Source organism: Salminus brasiliensis, chromosome 23, assembly GCF_030463535.1.
Source record: "Salminus brasiliensis chromosome 23, fSalBra1.hap2, whole genome shotgun sequence".
NCBI classification, from domain to species: Eukaryota; Metazoa; Chordata; class Actinopteri; order Characiformes; family Bryconidae; genus Salminus; species Salminus brasiliensis.
In genome coordinates this window covers 29123901-29141768 of record NC_132900.1, presented here as the reverse complement: position 1 = coordinate 29141768, position 17868 = coordinate 29123901, and the positions used below count along the sequence as shown (strand labels likewise).

At 48.1% G+C, this 17868-nt stretch overlaps 1 protein-coding gene across 1 annotated transcript in view; it reads right to left on the bottom strand.

Annotated features, from left to right (window-relative positions):
- LOC140546247 (nuclear factor of activated T-cells, cytoplasmic 1-like) overlaps positions 1-17868 on the bottom strand; it is a 61392-nt gene that overhangs the window by 25855 nt on the left and 17669 nt on the right. Inside the window, exons 4-6 of the mRNA XM_072669488.1 lie at positions 9725-9927; positions 5405-5577; positions 3819-3959 (exon numbers count right to left, since the gene is read on the bottom strand). Of these exons, the coding sequence (XP_072525589.1) occupies positions 3819-3959; positions 5405-5577; positions 9725-9927 (517 nt within the window). The remainder of the gene's footprint in view (positions 1-3818; positions 3960-5404; positions 5578-9724; positions 9928-17868) is intronic.

Genomic DNA, 17868 nt, shown 5'->3' with positions numbered 1-17868 from the left:
GAGCGAAGAAGGCCATCTGCTGCTATTTAAAAAAGCCTGGAATTTTGAAGGAGGTGTTTATTGGAACCCGTCTTGGAAAGGCAGCGCGGCTCCTCGGCTTTTGATGGCGGCTGTGGTAAAGAGCCTCACACTTGCTGCGCAAGCAGCCGTGGCTAATCAGCGGCGTACAGCAAGGGAATGGCGGCCCGCCAGCGGTGTTGAAGGCCTTCGCGTGAGCTTAGGTACTTGACAGTTTGCGGTGTGTTTAATTAATGCACAGTAAACTGCATGTGAAGGTTGAATAAACCTCGTATCTCCTTTACGGATTATTCCGAATTCAGTAAAACAAACTGCATTCATGGATGGCTGCTGATGCCGAGCGATCCTCAGGGCACAGTGTTAGCGCTTGGACCGCTCGGAGCCCTGGATGCCATCAGTATTGGGCGTAATGAACACAGATCCAGAGCCACTGCTCTGCCTTTCTCTCCTGTGACCTGCCAAGACGACCACCTGATAGAGGGAACGTCCTCCAGCAGGCAGATGACTAGCTTTTGATGATGTGAGCAGAGATTTGGGATCAGCGTGAAATGCAGAAAAAGGCTGGACGGAGCTTACGTAAAGTTTGGAGAGACAGAGCAGACGGGGGGGACGAGGAGACAGAGATCCGACGGCCAGAGAGGCATGAGAGGAATCCTTCCCGTCCCGTGTGCACCGTCCCGGAAGCGTCTCTCAGGAGGCCACGGGGAGGGGAAACGCGCCATGTGCGCGATGGCAATAACAGACCGGCGAAGTGCTGTGGGCTTCACAGAAACAGCACAGACCACGGCAATCTGTTAAGCGGTCAGCGCGGGGAGCGAGAGAGTAAGGGAAAGAGCTGGATGGGCTTTCTCTTCTCTTGGGGATTCCCTCTGCTGCTCGTCCAATCAGGGCTGAGTTCACATGCAGAGCCTGCCGCCACATAAACAGCTCGCTGCGAGGTGGATGGCTAACGTGCCAGAGCGTACGAGGCACTGGTGTGTTTAATGGTAGCTCTGGGGGTGGTGTGTATGCGTGTGTGTGTGTGTGTGTGTGTGTATGTGTGTGTGTGTGTAATGTATTCATACAGCTTCTAGGAAAAACAGTCAATTTTGGTTACTTAACTTATGGTTAGTGAAGTTTGGCTTATATATAACATAAAAACAAACATGTGTGTGTAAATATGTGTGTGTGTGTGTGTGTGTGCGTGTGTGTGTGTGTGTAAGCTGCAGCAGGCTGCCCTGCTGTGGAATCCGAGGCTTGTACCAGGCGTGGGGAAGCCCTCATCAAAGCTCACCACTGGCCTGCCTGCATGTATAACTCCTTGCCTCAGGGTCCTAGAGCCTGACAAATACAAAACTCCCTACTCATATGAAGCTTAACACTCTTAACATATGGACAAAAGTACTGGGACACCTGCCCATTCATTGTTTCTTCTGAAATCAGGGGGGTTATTTCGTTGGAGTAACTGCCTCTACTGTCCAGGGAAGAAGGCTTTCTACTAGACTTTGGAGGAGCACTGATGGGGATTTGATTGCATTCAGCGATAAGAGCTTTAGTGAGGTCAGGACGTTGGATGATCACCACCTCAGAATGGTCCTGCATGTTTAGACCCTGCTTACAGACTGGAGGACAGCACACGGGGAAGGCATTCATGAAATCACTGGCAGGTGGTTTTCCCATTTGCCTCCGATGCAGCTGTCCTGAGAGGTCCTGGAGCAGGACAGATAGATGGCCCTATGGTACGTATACATCTTCCTTTGAGGAAGGATCATTGTTTTTTCGCTTCAATCCATCTTAATTCATTAGCGCTTAATGCAACGGTTCGCTACACCTCCTCTCTTAGGGATGGGCAGCCGTCCAAGTCAAGTAAAAGCGCTTAGCCCAAAAGACGGTGTAGCCCCCGTGGAGCGAGGAGCAGCAGACGCATTCATATTCATTAGGAAAAGCTTGGAGTCGCTGATGCCAAGGAAAATACCGTAAAATGCTGCGCGACTCGAGGCGGATTTCTCAGCGTAGTTCCAGTGGATCTACCTTGCTGTGAAATACTGGCCGGGGGAATTGCACAGTGCGGGCCCCTGAGCCTAGGCAAGGCGTAGCGGTAATTGTTTAATGCTGCTTGTCAGCCTCCCGTCCACTGATGGCTCTGATAAAAATGTAGCTGGTGAAAGATGGTGAAGTTTAGGGAAAATAAAGAAGGGGGATAGGTGTCCCAGGTGGATGCATATGTGTAAATACCCTCAACGCCAACCTTCTACACTCCTATTAAACAATAAAGGTGCTTCCATTGGTTCTTTGAACTAGTGGTTCCATAAAGAACCATGTTTGTAGCTGGTTTCGGATGCTTGAAGCTGGTCTTTGATGGTCAGGGCTGGTCATTTAGGTATAAACACACCCAATGCTGGTATACTAGCTGGTTAGACACCTGGTCTTGCTGGTCAAGCTGGTCAATCAGCGTGGTAATGTTGGTAAACCAGCTTTAGTGATACTGATCATGGTAGCCAACCAGCTTGGTCATGCTGGTCACCCATCTTGGTCATGTTGGTCAACCAGCTAAGTGATACTGGTCATAATAGCCGACCAGCTTGATGATGCTGGTGATTCAAGTCAACCAGCTTGGTTATGCTGGTCAACCAGCTTAGTGATACTGGTCATGGTAGCCAACCAGCTTGGTCATGCTGGTCAACTAGCTTGATGATGCTGGTGATTCAAGTCAACCAGCTTGGTTATGCTGGTCAACCAGCTTAGTGATACTGGTCATAATAGCCGACCAGCTTGATGATGCTGATGATTCAAGTCAACCAGCTTGGTTATGCTGGTCAACCAGCTTAGTGATAGTGGTCATAATAGCCGACCAGCTTGATGATGCTGATGATTCAAGTCAACCAGCTTGGTTATGCTGGTCAATCAGCTTAGTGATACTGGTCATAATAGCCCAACAGCTTGCTGATGCTGGTCAACCAGCGTGATCATGCTTTATCAGACTAGTTGTCTAGCCTGGTCTGGTTGATCATGCTTGTAGACCAGCTTAACCATCACTCAAATAAATACCCTATGCAGGCTGAAAACTAGGCTGGTCAGACCGTTTCTTTCCAGCAGGGACGGCATTGCTCGAAAAATCATCTGAGGCACCATTACTTTTAAGAGTGTATACTCGGCAAATATGGCTGAAACCTTCACCAAACCTCAATTTCGTCTTTGTGTATACATAGAAAATAGCTCAGGTATGGCCAGGAGGTTGGTTTCCAGGCTCAGTCACTGAAACGGCCGCTTGTAGATCTCAAATATCAACAGCTTTGCTGTAGACTGCTCTTTTCCATCCAGACAGGATATGTTTGAAAAATAACAGATTCCAGCAGACAGACGGGGTGATTGAAATAATAGAGATCTATTATTGCCATGGAAGAGAAGAAAGAGACGGAGGGAAAATGGTAAAAAGGGACTGCGAGGGAGAGAATGAGTCTGCAAGTCAGAGAGAAAGAGAGAGAGAGAGAGAAAGCGAGAGCAAAAGGAGGAGGAGAAAAGGGAGAGAGCTCGCGCATGCCCCCCCGTTTGTGATTCATTCCTTAACTTGCGGCTGAGCGTCAGAGAACAGGCAATGGAAACTTCTGCAAATGTAAATACGTTTTGGTTAAAAATATAGTGTCTTAATGCACACCACATGGGCTGCCTGGCAGGCCCGGCTGTATTTTGACGGGGAGGCTGAGGGAGCAGAAAGAGAGAGGGATGGAAAGGGAAGAGAGAGAGAGACTGAGAAAGAGTACTGGACAGTAATAAGGGATATTAAAAAGGAGGATGAAGGATGGGTCACGTGTCAGGCTCACCTTGGGCCTTCTCCACGAACATGACCTTGGATTCGGGCAGGAAGTTGTGGCCGCTCAGGAGCATCCTCTTGCCTCCTGTGGCGGGATAACTGTCCAGGCTTTGCTTCTCCACCAGGGGCAGCTCTTGGGCTGAGCGTTGGGCTGCAGGCAACAAGGTACAAGTCATTGTAGCCCCTTAGAGACTTGTGTGAATTGTTTTGCATAGATCAGAATAGGCTTAAACTATATGGACAAAAGTATTGGGACACCTGCTCATTCATAGCTTCTTCTGAAATCAAGGGAGTAACTGTCTCTACTGGCCAGAGAAGTAGGCTTTCTACTAAATTTTAGCTTGAGCACTGCTGTGAGGATTTGATTGCATTCAGCGACTAGAGCTCCTTAGTGAGGTTAGGATGTTGGATGATCACCACACCACCTCATCATGCTCAAAAGTACTGGATGGAGCACAACCATCACTCCAGATAACACAGTAGTTCCACTGCTGCAGGGGGCTTTATACCCTTCGAACCTGCATGGTGTCAAAAGGTTCACGTTTATTGGCTGCAGAGAGCCCTATTCTATTGGCAATGCTTCAACTTCTCTACAGGGACTAGAAAAGCCTTTGCGCATCTGGGTCAGCCATGGGTGCAGCTTAAAGTAGCTGAATGCATTCATTAGAAGGGGTGTCCACAAACTTACGGGCATTCATTTTGGGACTCAAACACTGAATTATGACGAGGTCAACCTGATCCCCATCTGACCTTGCGCCTCCAGGCCTCGCTTCAATATAGAAAAGCAACAGCTAACTCTGCTAGCTCTCTCTTTATCCTACTTAACTCACACTCACACACACACACACTCACCCTTTCGGCTTCTATTAGCGCACTGGCTATTAAAACCGCATTAAACCTTCTCTGACTATAAATACCAGCGCGGGGATCAATCTTAAACGCATTTGTCATATCAATATGTTTATAGTCACAATTTGCCCGTTAAGCAGTTCTGGCCTCCTTGTCTCGTCTCATCCTCGTCAACCGACGGACTGGATTTCGATGAGTCACTCTTTTAAGTACCAGCTGGATCTTCGTCTTTATGTAGAAGCTTGGGGGCTACTTGGTCGCAGCGGCGGCGGCTTTTTTACAGCCAGGAGTTGCAGTGGAAGTGTGGCCAACACCGAAGCCAGAGTCGAGCCCAGTTTATTAGTTTGTTATCGGAGTTTTGCTGTATTATTCGCTGCCTTGTAAGAGGTTTTAATAAGTGACAAAGGTGGGAGTACAGCCCATCTGTTTGCCCCGAATGCAGAATGAGCTTATCGCATTGGGTGTAGATTTACGGGAATGGCAAAGGGAAGTGCATAACATCATCGCACCTCAAGCGAGAAACGGACGCCCTCGCTCGTGCACTCTTTGCTGACCCTGTATAAAACGCTAAACGTTGACCTCATCATTTACTCTGATCCTCTCGAAATGTCTATATTCTCCTCGTAGCTTGAAGTAAATGATTAGTGTTGTAAGGGCGCAGCACTCACTGTGAAAGCATTAAGCTTGGAAAGTGAAGGAGAAGAGCAGGCCTCGTTGTGTGTGTAAGCCCGATGGGTGTATACTTACAGCACTCTATGGGGTTGGATGATGCTTGCAGAGACACCGTCCTGCCGTTGGGCTGGTTGATGTGGACGCGGAACACCATCCGGACGCGAGTGTTCTTCCGGCCGATGTCTGTCTCGCCCTTCCTCAGCTCGATGTCGGAGTTGCGGAGCTTCAGGATTCCAGCACAGTCAATTCTGTGGACCCAATAAAAAAAAATCACCAATAGATTCAGAGTATGTGATTTATTTCTACTGATGTTTATGTTATATATTCAAGGTCACACAGATCTCTACTGTTTCACTTTTCTATAAATGTGTTGGTCAAATATTTCCCTTCCTCCCCCAATTTGGTACTGCTAATCAACCCACCCACTGCTAATCAAACTGCCGCCGAATCGGCATCACCACGCAGCCGTCGCACTCCGAGGAAAGCGCCAAAGTGCCAATTGTGCTCTCTCTGATTCTGGCTGCTGATGGCAAAGCTGTTGCTTGAGTCGTTATCCAAATCCACACAAGTAAAACTGTTGTTTACACCCCCAAAATTTACATGAACCCCACCCACAAGTGAACGAATACCTCGGGAGAATATAGAGGTGCGGCTTAAAAGGCTACAAGCTAACACTGGGCCCAAACGCTAGAAGGGAGGCTGGCCGATTGGAGCGAGTGCTACTGCGGTTATCTGCACACTAGAGGGTCGTACTGCCAAGCCGAAGCTGAAAAGGCTGAAAGCTAACTCAACTGACCAGCTACAGTCTCTTCAGTTGGCCAAATGGACCTTGAGTTAACCCTAATAGGACAGCAACCGGTTCTCCATTAAGACTCCATTAAGGTATCCAGTAAGGACTCACCCACAGTGTTATCAAAGGCTAGGCTAGGCCAGTCTTTACTATGCTAAGTGGCTGTGGCTGTCGCGGTGACGTAAACCAACCAATAAAAGCATTTAAAAAAGAGTTTATCATTTTTTATTTTAGCATTTTATACAAACACACCATAAATATTAGGAAAATGTGTGTGTTTCATTCTGAGGCTAAATAACAGGGTGGTAAATAGGCTTGTTAAATCACATCCGAGCATTTTGAACCCAACTGAAGCCGCACACTTACTTATTTATACTTCAATAATGCACTGCCCGGCTTTTAAGGCACATATTTAGACACACTAAGCAACTGTTCTGCTGGTGGTGAGCGATGGAACCCCTCATTAGTCATGTGACTGAAATTACAAATGGCAAAAAAATGAGTTATGATACATTTTGTCACGCCTGATCAAAAGCTACAGAAAGCGCCTTTCGGTCGGGTTGCTTAAATTGGACACAGGCTATGGAAACACTGCCTGCAGTGTCTGTTTGTCATGACCAGCAAAGACTAGCAGCTCTAACTCTGACAATGCCGAGCTCTGTAAGGAGCGATGCATAACAGATCAAAGTTTCTATGCCACTCAGACCCTCGCGCCCTGGAACTGGGACTTCCCTCCCCTAGCCTAATTGCCTCCCTGGTGTCTGTGGAGCAGCGGGTCTCTGGTGGCCTCGTCTTTCCAGAGGAGATGAGCTCTGGACATCAACGAGCAGCCCGGGGTCTGAAACCGACCTGTTACAACTGCATTTCTAGCTTGAGCTCTGGTAACCGATGCCACATTTGGAGGCAAGACCTTTTTTCCCCCTTCTTAGCTCTTCGTTACTATTTCTCTCGCACACCCTCTCGCTCTTTTTCTGGGGGATTTTCCTTCGTGGGACTCCGGAGTGGAAAAAGGCATCACTTTTCAGACTGGCCTTTTTAAGAAATTGAATAAAACTTAAGCCTAGCTGGTAAAAAAGAAAGGAGAGAGTACAAATGGGATATGGCTTGGCATTCCAGTTATTTTACACTGGAGCTTTCGGGACGAATTCCTGGAACCGGGTAAATGTCAAGTTTTACACAAATCTATTTTTCCTTTTCTTCGGTCCGTTAAAATTTGAATAAATAGAAAACACTATTATAAGAGCACAAGAGCGAATGTCTGGTGTCAGTTTCAGGCAACACGCGTTTCAGCGAAATGTCTTACGAGAGCTCTGCTTCTTGGTTTATTGTTCCACGGCCAATTGAATCAAGTCATATGAACGTGTCAAACCTGCCACGTCCGTCTGTGTGCTCTGTGATACGGGCTCTGTAGAAAGCCAGCTCCATGGTGGTGTCTTAAAAGACAGAGCGGGTAGAGGAGGGAGAGAGAGTCACAGGCGATCCGTGTGGGCTGACAGACATTTCCGTGAAAAAGTGTCTGGTCTCCCAGTCATCCCGTTGCTCTTTCCGCTGTTAGGACTTGCTCTAAGCAATAGAATTAAGAAACAAAGGAAATAATGGGAAGGGAATGACCTCATCCGTCTCAGCAGTGGACACTGAACAATCAGGGACGCGCTTTCTACTGGCCATGTTCATTGGATAAACTGCGGCGCCCTCGAACCTCCCATAGGACACAAACGTGGCTTGTTTTCAGGTTTGTATTCTATAATCCTGAGAAATCAATACCGCCGTCTACAGCAGTCTCCAACCATGTCATAATGTATATAAATGCAGCACTTCCGCACTGCTCCCTGTTTTTTTCTTGCTTTTGCACATCTAGATCAACTCATAAAATGAACACCAATGAGCCAAAACATTATGACCAATCATAGATAACGTGGATGATGTTGATTAGCTCATAATAAAGGCCTGGGATGCATGCTAGATGGACAAGGCAGCCGTTTGTCATGGTCGATGTGTTGGATGTTGGAGAAATGGGCCTTCATCAAGACAAGAGCCAAATCATGGCTGGAGGATCTCGAAAACAGCAAGGCTTGTGTGGTGTGTTCTGATAACAGGGTGTTGGGCGCTGGAAGCTTATGCTAACGCCTGTCCACTGTTGGAAACGCCTATAGTGGATTCGCGAGCTGAAGTGAACCGACCCTTGGAGCAGTGGAAGAAGGTTGAATGAGTCCTGGTCAAATGAGTCCTCTTTTGCTGGAATAGCAGGTCCAATCTGCAAAAATTCTCTCCAAGTCACAACTTACTAGACTTGCGCCAAGTATCTGCAGTAGTGTCTTGGACAATCTTAAAAACTGAGGGTTTTGGCTGCCTTTTGGTCTTTCGTTCCCACAAAAATGGGGCCTTAAAGCTCTAGCAGAATAGCCTTTTTAATGGTACATCAAGGACCACTGGTATACATGTATGCAGTTTTATGCAAAGTTCTAGACCCCCCCCCCCCTCAATTATTTCCCACTTTATAAAATTACTGCTTTTCTTAATCAACAGACTAATCAACAGCTCACTTGATCACCAATGCTGTAGGCATTGACAGCAGCCTTATTTTAGGAATCTCAGTGCTGACTGAGCCCTGGACACTGCGGTCCCCAGCGTAGAGCTGGCCTGGGTCTTATCAGCACCCGTCTGTTTACGGCTGGATGGAAAGACCACATCAGCAAGCCTCCAAGCAGACCACGTGCTTAAAAAAAAAAACCTAGCCCACACCTTCCTGCCCAAGACTGGGTCCAGAGAAAACCGCACAGCTGCTCTGACGTACACACCACTTTGACATTTCAGTGATCGGGCTCCCCTAGACATAGCTGGTGGTTTCACACCTTGCCCTGTACTGGCTATAGTAGGGTTAACAAATAAAGGTGGTGCGGCATTAGGAGTGTGTGTGTGTGTGTGTGTGTAGATTCAGTGGAAATGTATGTGTTAGCCAAGATTCCTCCACAAAATGCAATTTCTGAAAAATGACTGAGAGAGGGAGTGCAACGTTTAGAGGTGAGGGTGGTTACGTAACCCTGTCTGGGTTCGACGCCTCAGTTCTTCTAGTCCGAGCTACTGGGACGTGTGCCATCAGAGCTGTTGAGGAGGGAAGTCAGGCCAGGAGCGCTGCAGGCTGGACGGCCTGCTGAGCACAAGCCCTGGGGATGCTGGAGGGCTGGAGGTGGGGGATAGGAGAGGGAGAGTCTATGGCTCCTGGAATTCACAAGTAGGAAACATACTGAAGCAAGTCTGCGAGAACGGCTGGAGAACAATGTGGGGTTGCGGGGATATCCTGTGGCGTCTGGGGATATCAGGCAAGGCACAATGCGTATCTATCAGGAGCTCTGGATGGACACAAGCAGCCACTCAGACGGCTTCACCCAGTGGGCTGATACCGGTGTGTTTACTTTGCTAAACTTCAGTCAGGTTCTGGCTAGGAATCTGGCCACTATCTATGGGCCTGTGACCTCATTTCCTAGCTCCATTTCAAGCCGCCCCCTCCCAAATATTCCAGAATTTGTCGTTTTGAACAAAAATACATCTGACAAAACTGCGCACATTTAAAAAACATAAAGGGTAGTACTGAGAAGGATACTCACATGGCCCGCATGTTGTTCTCCGGCAGCAGAGGTATCTCCAGCACCTTGGTGTTGGACTGCATGGCTTCGTGGCTGGCGGTGGAGACGGTCTTGCCAGTTATGCGGTGGACCTGGTAGAAGGCGTGCGGGCGCAGGAGTCGGTCGTCTGCCGTGCCGATGAACAGCTGGAGCGTCAAGGGCTCGCTCTCCATGTAACCGTAGAGCTGGCAGCACAACAAAGAAAACCAGGTGAGCCCCCCAAAAACCCTAGTCAAGAAGCCCACTCTTAAAACTCCATCTCCTTTGAGCTGTAATTACTTGAGTGCGCTGTGGCTAAGATTTCCTAATGATAGCTTTTAGCCTCAGAGCAGCTCACACACATGCTGGAGACTCGGGTTGGTCTGGCTAATCGTTAGAGGAGGGTTCCCTTCAGGGGCTGGGGATTCTCAAAGGCGGTTTTGATCTTCTTCAAGAGGTTCCACAGCAGACTTCTCCCGGCCACTGGGCTAGGAGGTTGGCTCCTGTCACTTCGCTGTTCATTAAAATGTTCAGAGTGGCCATAAAGAGGATGCCCAGGGAGATGCAGGCTTACAGCAGACACTGACTCAATGGAAAGTGACCATTATCGACATGCAAGGAGAGACCCGGGTGATTATTTTAAAGTCTGCCCGCAGGAACGTTGCGCAGGACTGCTGGCGATTACCCAACAAGCTTTTAAACGGGTTAAAGCTAATCATTCGGCATCATACAGAGATGCACAATTCCACCTAATAACATTTTAACTGTATTAGATGCAGTGTGTCGAGTCATTTATTGGGCCAGTGTTATGATGCTGTCGTCATCATTTCAAAAACAATAAATCTGAGGTCATATGAACTCAGCACATGCCCTATAAATTTCAGAGAAGCAATGTCGAACACTAGCTGATGTTCGTGAAAACAAAATGCCGACCTACAGTCAGAAAGACGCTCATTTATGGGAATATGGGAATGTTATACAAGGCATTATGGGAAGACTAAGACCCTTAGGCTTTCCTTATTCTGACATGCGTTATGATTTTCATTACAAGCTTGCGATGCTCTGGACCAGTGCCAGAGACGGTGCCACGCTGAGATGAAAGAGGCGTGAGAATCAGAACCCCCCCCACTTCAAACAGGTACCACTTCCTCTTTCGCCGGCTACCACTCAGCCCTTCTGCTCTCCAATAAAAACACTTCGACACAGACGGGGAGAAAAAATGGTCGTTATACACGCAGATAGAACCCATTAGTCAAGGGTACAGTAAGTGGGAGACACTTACAGGGCAATGAAGCTCCACTTGATCTGATGTGCAGAAATAGTGTAGTGCAGGGTCCATGAACGATTTTTAAGGGAAAAGGTTTGATGTTATATGAAAAAGTACTCGAGAAACCAGTTGCGGCTCTTTTCCTAAATCACGGTCCAAAACGAACCAGCAGACGACCAGATCCAGTGCCGCAACCAGAAGGGTGTCTCTGGGGTAGCCAGATCTAGACGCTTAGTCTGGATGTTCCCTGTTTCTCAGTGTGTGGGGGCATCTGGACTGCTACTCAAAGCAGTAAGCAGTTTAAAATGATTGAACCCCCCCCCCCCCCCAAAAAAAAAACAGACGCTCGCTCCGAGGGCTAAGACTGGCACCCAGAACTGAACACGGTTGGCTTTGCCGGCCTTGAAAGCAAATAGACCCGTACACGGGGCTGCTTGAACGCGTCGGGTATAATTTCAGGTCTCCGACTTGCGAAGTCTCAAGCAGTGACCGAGTCAAAATGGTAAGACTGTCAAGCTAAATAATAGAAGCCATGCTTATTTAAGCGGCTGAGTCATCCAACAGAATTCAGACCACATGTAACCTATGACATAATCTGATTAATGCTTTTATAATTACCTCTGTGATGGGGTGGAGGGCTTGGGGCGGTTGGGAGTGTTTTGGGGGAAGTGGAGGACCAGTGGAGGACAGTGAACTATAGGTAAAACCATTAAACTGAGTGTTATATGATAAGCGCTCAGACAGAAGCAGAAGTGAGGTCTGCAGAAGGAGGTGTGAGGTATACAGGGACAAGCGAGTATGCATTTTCAACTGCCAGGGTTCAGCAATACCGACTCCCCAAATGATGGGACAGCAGCACGTAAAATCCCTTGCCTGGTGGGCAAGTTCATGGATGTGAACACCATCTTCTCCACTCTGCGTCCAATGTTTTGGCAAAGCACGAATGCCACGCAAAGCGAGTGTCCGGCGCTTCACTGCTTCATTGAAAAATGAAGGCCAGGCTATGCTTCTACGTCGTTACGCCAAGCACAAGCACAAAAAAATCCCCCTCCTTCTGCCCCAATGACCACATGGGCTCTCCTCTCCTAAACAACTGTAAAATCTTCCTCTAACTCCAAAATTACTGCTGAGCTTCAGTCGCTGTCGTTTGTAATACGCCAATACAGTCAAAACAGTGCCGTTAAGCCCCCCTCCCCCACTCCCTCGCCGGACTAGTGTTTTGGCTGCAGATCGACGTAGACGCAACTACGCACAAGTTTAAATGCTGACAGCAGAACTTGCTACGATGTAGGATGCCTACGTCGACTCAACAATGCAGCAACAGAAGCAGAAATCTGCCATGAGTCAATTTTGATCACCTCCAATTTGTACCCATGAGATGTTCTGCAAAGTTTATCTGTAGATAATATCCTAACAAGGCACTAATTTTCGGAGACTTGTTTGTGGATCGTAGAAATTCCGAGACAGCAACAACACTCTTTTTTTTATTCCTGAATTCCTTAATCTCTCGAGCTTAGTGCACAGGAATGACCGAATTTCAGTCCAGTGAATGTTCCTGGCTTTTTTCCTCCCTATGGAGTCTTGCAGCTGTCCTGACCCTAAGTGCTAGTCACATATGCTTGTCATCAATGAGGCACGCCGGGGTCAGGGGCTTCTTGAAGTCCTGGTCTCTCCAGAGAGCACTTCATCTCCAAGGTGATCTCACCAGAGCGCTCGCTCCGCTTTATTATATTTTACTCGCTGTGTCACCGCAGCTAATTAGCTTCAGGCCCGTGCGCTACCAAGCGCTTATGGACAAATGGAAAAAAGGGGTTTCTTCTTTTAGTGCCTTGATCGTCCAAAAAAAAACCCCAGCCTGCTCAAGTCGTGCCGTGCAAGAGACCTTCTTGCTTTTGCGCTTTACTGTTCTACTTTTTAGGTCCGTTTATACCACAGCACCGTATCCTCTGCGCCTAGCTGTGATGTGGACAGCTTTCTTTCGACCAGGCATTACCTCAGCTTTCATATGTCTCGGGGAAGGTCATCGCAGGAGGCACGGAGCGGGCACCTTTATTTGCCCTTGCAGGCGACGAAGGTGGCCGGCTTTACTCGGCGCAAGAGCGACCTCCTGCACGAGAGGAAGTGATTAATGAGGTCAGGGAACTCGCGGTGACGCTGGTCTTCCCGGCGCTACAGGAACGTGGCTTGTTGTCCCCCCTTGGGCAACCTCGCTCAATTCCTTTACCATATGTGCTCCCCTGAAACCCCTTTCCCCCGTCTGTCTCCATCCGCACACATGGAGACGGCGTCCAAAACGGCAGACTTAAACAGCAGCCTAAACTTTCGCTTCTCTCCCGTCAAGGTTAGAGGAGTGGACAGCTCTTGGGCATGCTGACAGAGTTCTGCCTGCTGCCTGTTATTTTGCATAGGGCTGAAAGTGAGCTCTGAAGGCTGACGACTCTTTCGACTTTATAAATCAGCAGAATTAACATGGAAATGTAGCCTCATTCCTCCTAACCGGGATGACGTATGAACTATGTCACTCTAATGGCGTTCTGCAGTGGTGTGGTGTGATGTGCTGTGCTGTTCCAACGGTAGCAGGCCTTGTAGGTATTAGCGAATGTCCTCGTTGGAAGCACATCAGTCCTGCAGCTCTAGGATTTGCAATAGGCACATTTGTTTAGGGAAATGAGAGGCTGATGAGTGGTCTCATCTGAGAGTGCCTTGAGTAACACCTCAACCTGTTTTTGCTCTGTTCCCCCCGTCTTCCTTCCTTTCTTGTCGCACTTTATCTACATCGGTATCAGCCCGTCTCTCCGTTTCTTCCCTCTCCTGTTCTCTTTTTTCTGTATTTCTCCACTTCCAACTCTTCTCTGCGGTGAGCAGGAATGTCACGACTGGTCTGGTCCACGTGGCGTAGTGAAGGGGGGGCGGGGGGTGGCGAGAACGAGTGTGCGCGAGAGTGAGAGGGAAGCAAAGAAGTGCAGGGAGGAGGAGTAGACCTCAGCCCATTATCACATTCACTCCCAAGCGCTGACAGTCACCCGGCAAGGCCTCTCTGTACCAAATTAAATCTACACTCATCCAAGTCTCTCTTCTCTCTCCTTGCTCCAAATCCCCCCTTTATTAGCTCTCCATTTCTCCACACAGTGTTTGTTCCACACATGTGTGTTATTGTGCTTGGCTGCGGCGGTGACCAGAGGCACTTTTCTGGTGCTCGGCGGAGCGACTGCAGTCTGTGCTGGGTATTAAAACACAAATCGAATGTTATGTCATCGAGGGCCAACATTTGGAGAGCGGGGCCCGCGTCTAGACCAGTGATCACAGAGCTCTAAGCTCCGTAGAAATTGATGGCTTTAAAACAACGTCTTTCGAACTCCAGAGCGCCTTGCCAGAGGCTACGCTCTGACGTGTACAGGATTCCAGTGCCCCCGTGATCTAAACGGCGGTCACCGATGCCTTACCTCATAAATCTGTGGTCCTCGCCTCAAACCAGTGAAAATGTTGCTGTTGTGTAGCATTCTTCAACCTTCTCCATGGTTGCAATTAGTGGTTTCCCAATACCAAGGTCTTGAAAAAGGGGAGCCCCTCAAATGAGAAGTAGTGGTAGTCTGAGCAGGGGTGTTTAACACAGCTTTAGCTAATCAACAGGAGACGTTAATTACGTGCAAGACGATACCTCAACTCTCTACTCTTTTAAAAAGGGCAACTGCCTGTGAATATAGAACCTCAGAAGGGTTTCCAAGTTTTTCAGAAGTTAACCCGAGGTTCATCTTCTGCAGAGGGTGGCGGGAAGATGGCCCGCCCTGCCTCTGCTCCACCACGAGGAGATGGTCTAGGATTAAAGGAGCGAAACACTGGCGATTGTTGGCACCATTGGTGGCTGATCATGCAATCCATTTCCCACCATCAGAACAAAACCTTAGGCTTGAAGGCTCTCTGCAATGGGACTGGCACCCTGTCCAGGGGCTATTCCTGCCTTGCGCTCAAAGATTCTTTGGACTTCATCGCGACCCTGACCAGAAAAGGGGCAGATAGGAAGATGGATGGATGGAAGATCTTGACCGGCATTCACATTAGTAAGCAACTAGTGAAAAGGCATTTCTTATGGAAGCAGGCGATTTGCAGCAAGCGAGTAATTGGGAGGAGCTCAATGATTGGCCCCAACCAAAGTAAACAAAGGGGACCTCCACTCTGTAAACTTTCCAAACTGTTCCCAGCAGTGTCTCGCAAATATGAAGGAGAAGAAACTTTTAGGGTCGTTTTCCTTTTAAAGCAAACCCACCAGAGGTAAACTTGGCATGGCCTAGAACGTAAAGCAATGCCAGGCAATGCCAGACATACGTAGCTGTAAGACCCGTAAGGCATTACGGGTCATGTCCCAGGCCTTTACCCTCCACAAAACATAATTCCATGTTATTCCGCACTGGCAAATACACTGGATATCAGTTTCAAATTGAAGGAAAACCCATCAATCCTGACATGGTCTTGCACCCGAAGGTAGAACGTTTGACGTTCCCCCAGAATGGAAAACCACCGTGTACATGTTGGCCTGATCTGCGGTGCGGCGAAGTGCCTTTTCCGCAGACGACTGAGGTGGTGGGGGGGACACACACATCCCCCCCATAATGGCAGTGCGGTCGGCAGTAGCTAGTAAAGTGGAAAAATGGCTAGAGAGGTCAGCGTCCTCCATCGGCAGCCAGAATTAAGACGTTAAGTTACAGGACAGACAGAAAAAGTGAGGCAAATTCACCGACCACTGCAGCAAGGGGCATCCTTTTAACCCCTCACCCCACCCTCTGAGTAGACCTGGGCCCTAACCCACCAGTGTGGTGGTGTGGTGGAGAGGGAGAGTGATGTCAGCTCTACGAAAGGAACTTTCCTAAACAAAGGGGAGCCTGTGTGGAAGGGGTTAGAAAAACACCTCCGTTCATTACGGCAATGCTGCAGAAACTCACTGATAATTAATGAGCGCACTGGACCGGGCCAGGAGATGGGAGTCAACCTTTTCCTCCAAGCTCCAGCTGTCTATACCTACGCAAATCAGAAGGCTAACCACAGCTACACAGTGACTGCTTCTGGACTTGACGACTGACAGGGGACAGGAGCTACTCTCTGAGCACACTGTGCTGCTGCCCCAACAGTGCACAAGAGACAAACTGTGTGCTGTGTGTTGGGGAGAGCTGTCAGCATGCGGATTGAGCTGGGAGTGCTTTTGAGGGATGAGCGCTTCACCAGAAATGACATCAGCAATGAAGCGAGCTCCCCTGGAGCCCTGGCTTGGTGGCATCAGATGGGCTGTGGGACTCCTGCCCCTCCTCGCCCCTGCCCAGTTCCCCTGCGGTGCTCCACTGGGGCCCAGGGTCCTTAATCAGCAGGAAGCAGAGGGTCCCCGAGGGTGGCAACCCTGCTGAGCCCCAGCTGCCTGCATGATGACTCCCTGCACCCCATGCTACCATTATCCATGAAAGCACCCACCCACCCAGAGCTACTCGTTCTTACTACCTTTGTAGTTCAAACGGTTTGTAAATTCTTCGCTCAGATATGTGGACAAATCTTTGAACGGTCAGGAACATGGGAAGAAGCGGCCGAGGTCACTTCACAATTCCTGTCCACACCAAGTGCTGACAAGGATGTGTGACCGAGCTGAAACGGTCTTCCTCCGAGCGCCTCTCTCTCAGCTTTGCCCATCCCGAGCCGAGAAAAGGACCCGGGGTCGGGTTGCAAGGAGAGACCCTGCTGGGCTCCTTCTTCAAAAAGGTGCAGGCTGAAGTAAGCTTTTGGATATTTCACCTCACAGCTGAATGGTTAGGGCTTTAAATCAGAGTGAAGAAAAGTCAAAATATGCTAACAATGTGAGCGTGACAGAAGAAGTGCGTCATTGAAGTGGTGTTTTCGACTCACTTCCTATGAGGAACAACAGTTTTATTGGCACATGGGAATATGGTAAAAAATAGAAGCACATCACACTGGAACCAGGTGCAACACTGGCTCCATCAGAGGAAAACATCACACTAGGACTGTAGGACTGTGATTAGCTCCCACGCTCTAAACAAAGTGCCTTAAAACTAAGAGACAGTCGATGGAGCTCAGATCTGCGACTGCGTGTTTATTACACTGTCCTCTTCTACCCTGCCGCGGATGGCAAAGCAGTAACTAGTCTAGCTAATGTTAGATAGATGTTATCTACTCTAGCTGATGTTAGATAGATGTTAACTACTTTTGCAGATGTTAGCTAGAAGTTTCCTCCATTCAAGATTAACCAGATGTTAACAACTCTAGTCGATATAACATAGATGTTGACTACTCTGGCTGATGTTAGATAGATGTTAACTACTCTGGCTGATGTTAGATAGATGTTAACTACTCTGGCTGATGTTAGATAGATGTTAACTACTCTGGCTGATGTTAGATAGATGTTAACTACTGTAGCTGATGTTAGATAGATGTTAACTACTCTGGCTGATGTTAGATAGATGTTAACTACTCTGGCTGATGTTAGATCGATGTTATCTACTCAGCCTGATGTTAACTCTAGTCAAGGTTAGCCAGATGTTAACAATTTGAGCCAATGTTAGATAGATGTTAACAACTCTAGTCGATATAACATAGATGTTAACTACTCTGGCTGATGTTAGATAGATGTTAACTACTCTGGCTGATGTTAGATAGATAAATGTTAACTACTCTAGCTGATGTTAGATCAAGATGTTAGATAGATGTTAGCTACTCTGGCTGATGTTAGATAGATGTTAACTACTCTGGCTGATGTTAGATAGATGTTAACTACTCTAGCTGATGTTAGATAGATGTTAGCTACTCTGGCTGATGTTAGATAGATGTTAACTACTCTAGTCGATGTTAGATAGATGTTAACTACTCTAGCTGATGTTAGATAGAT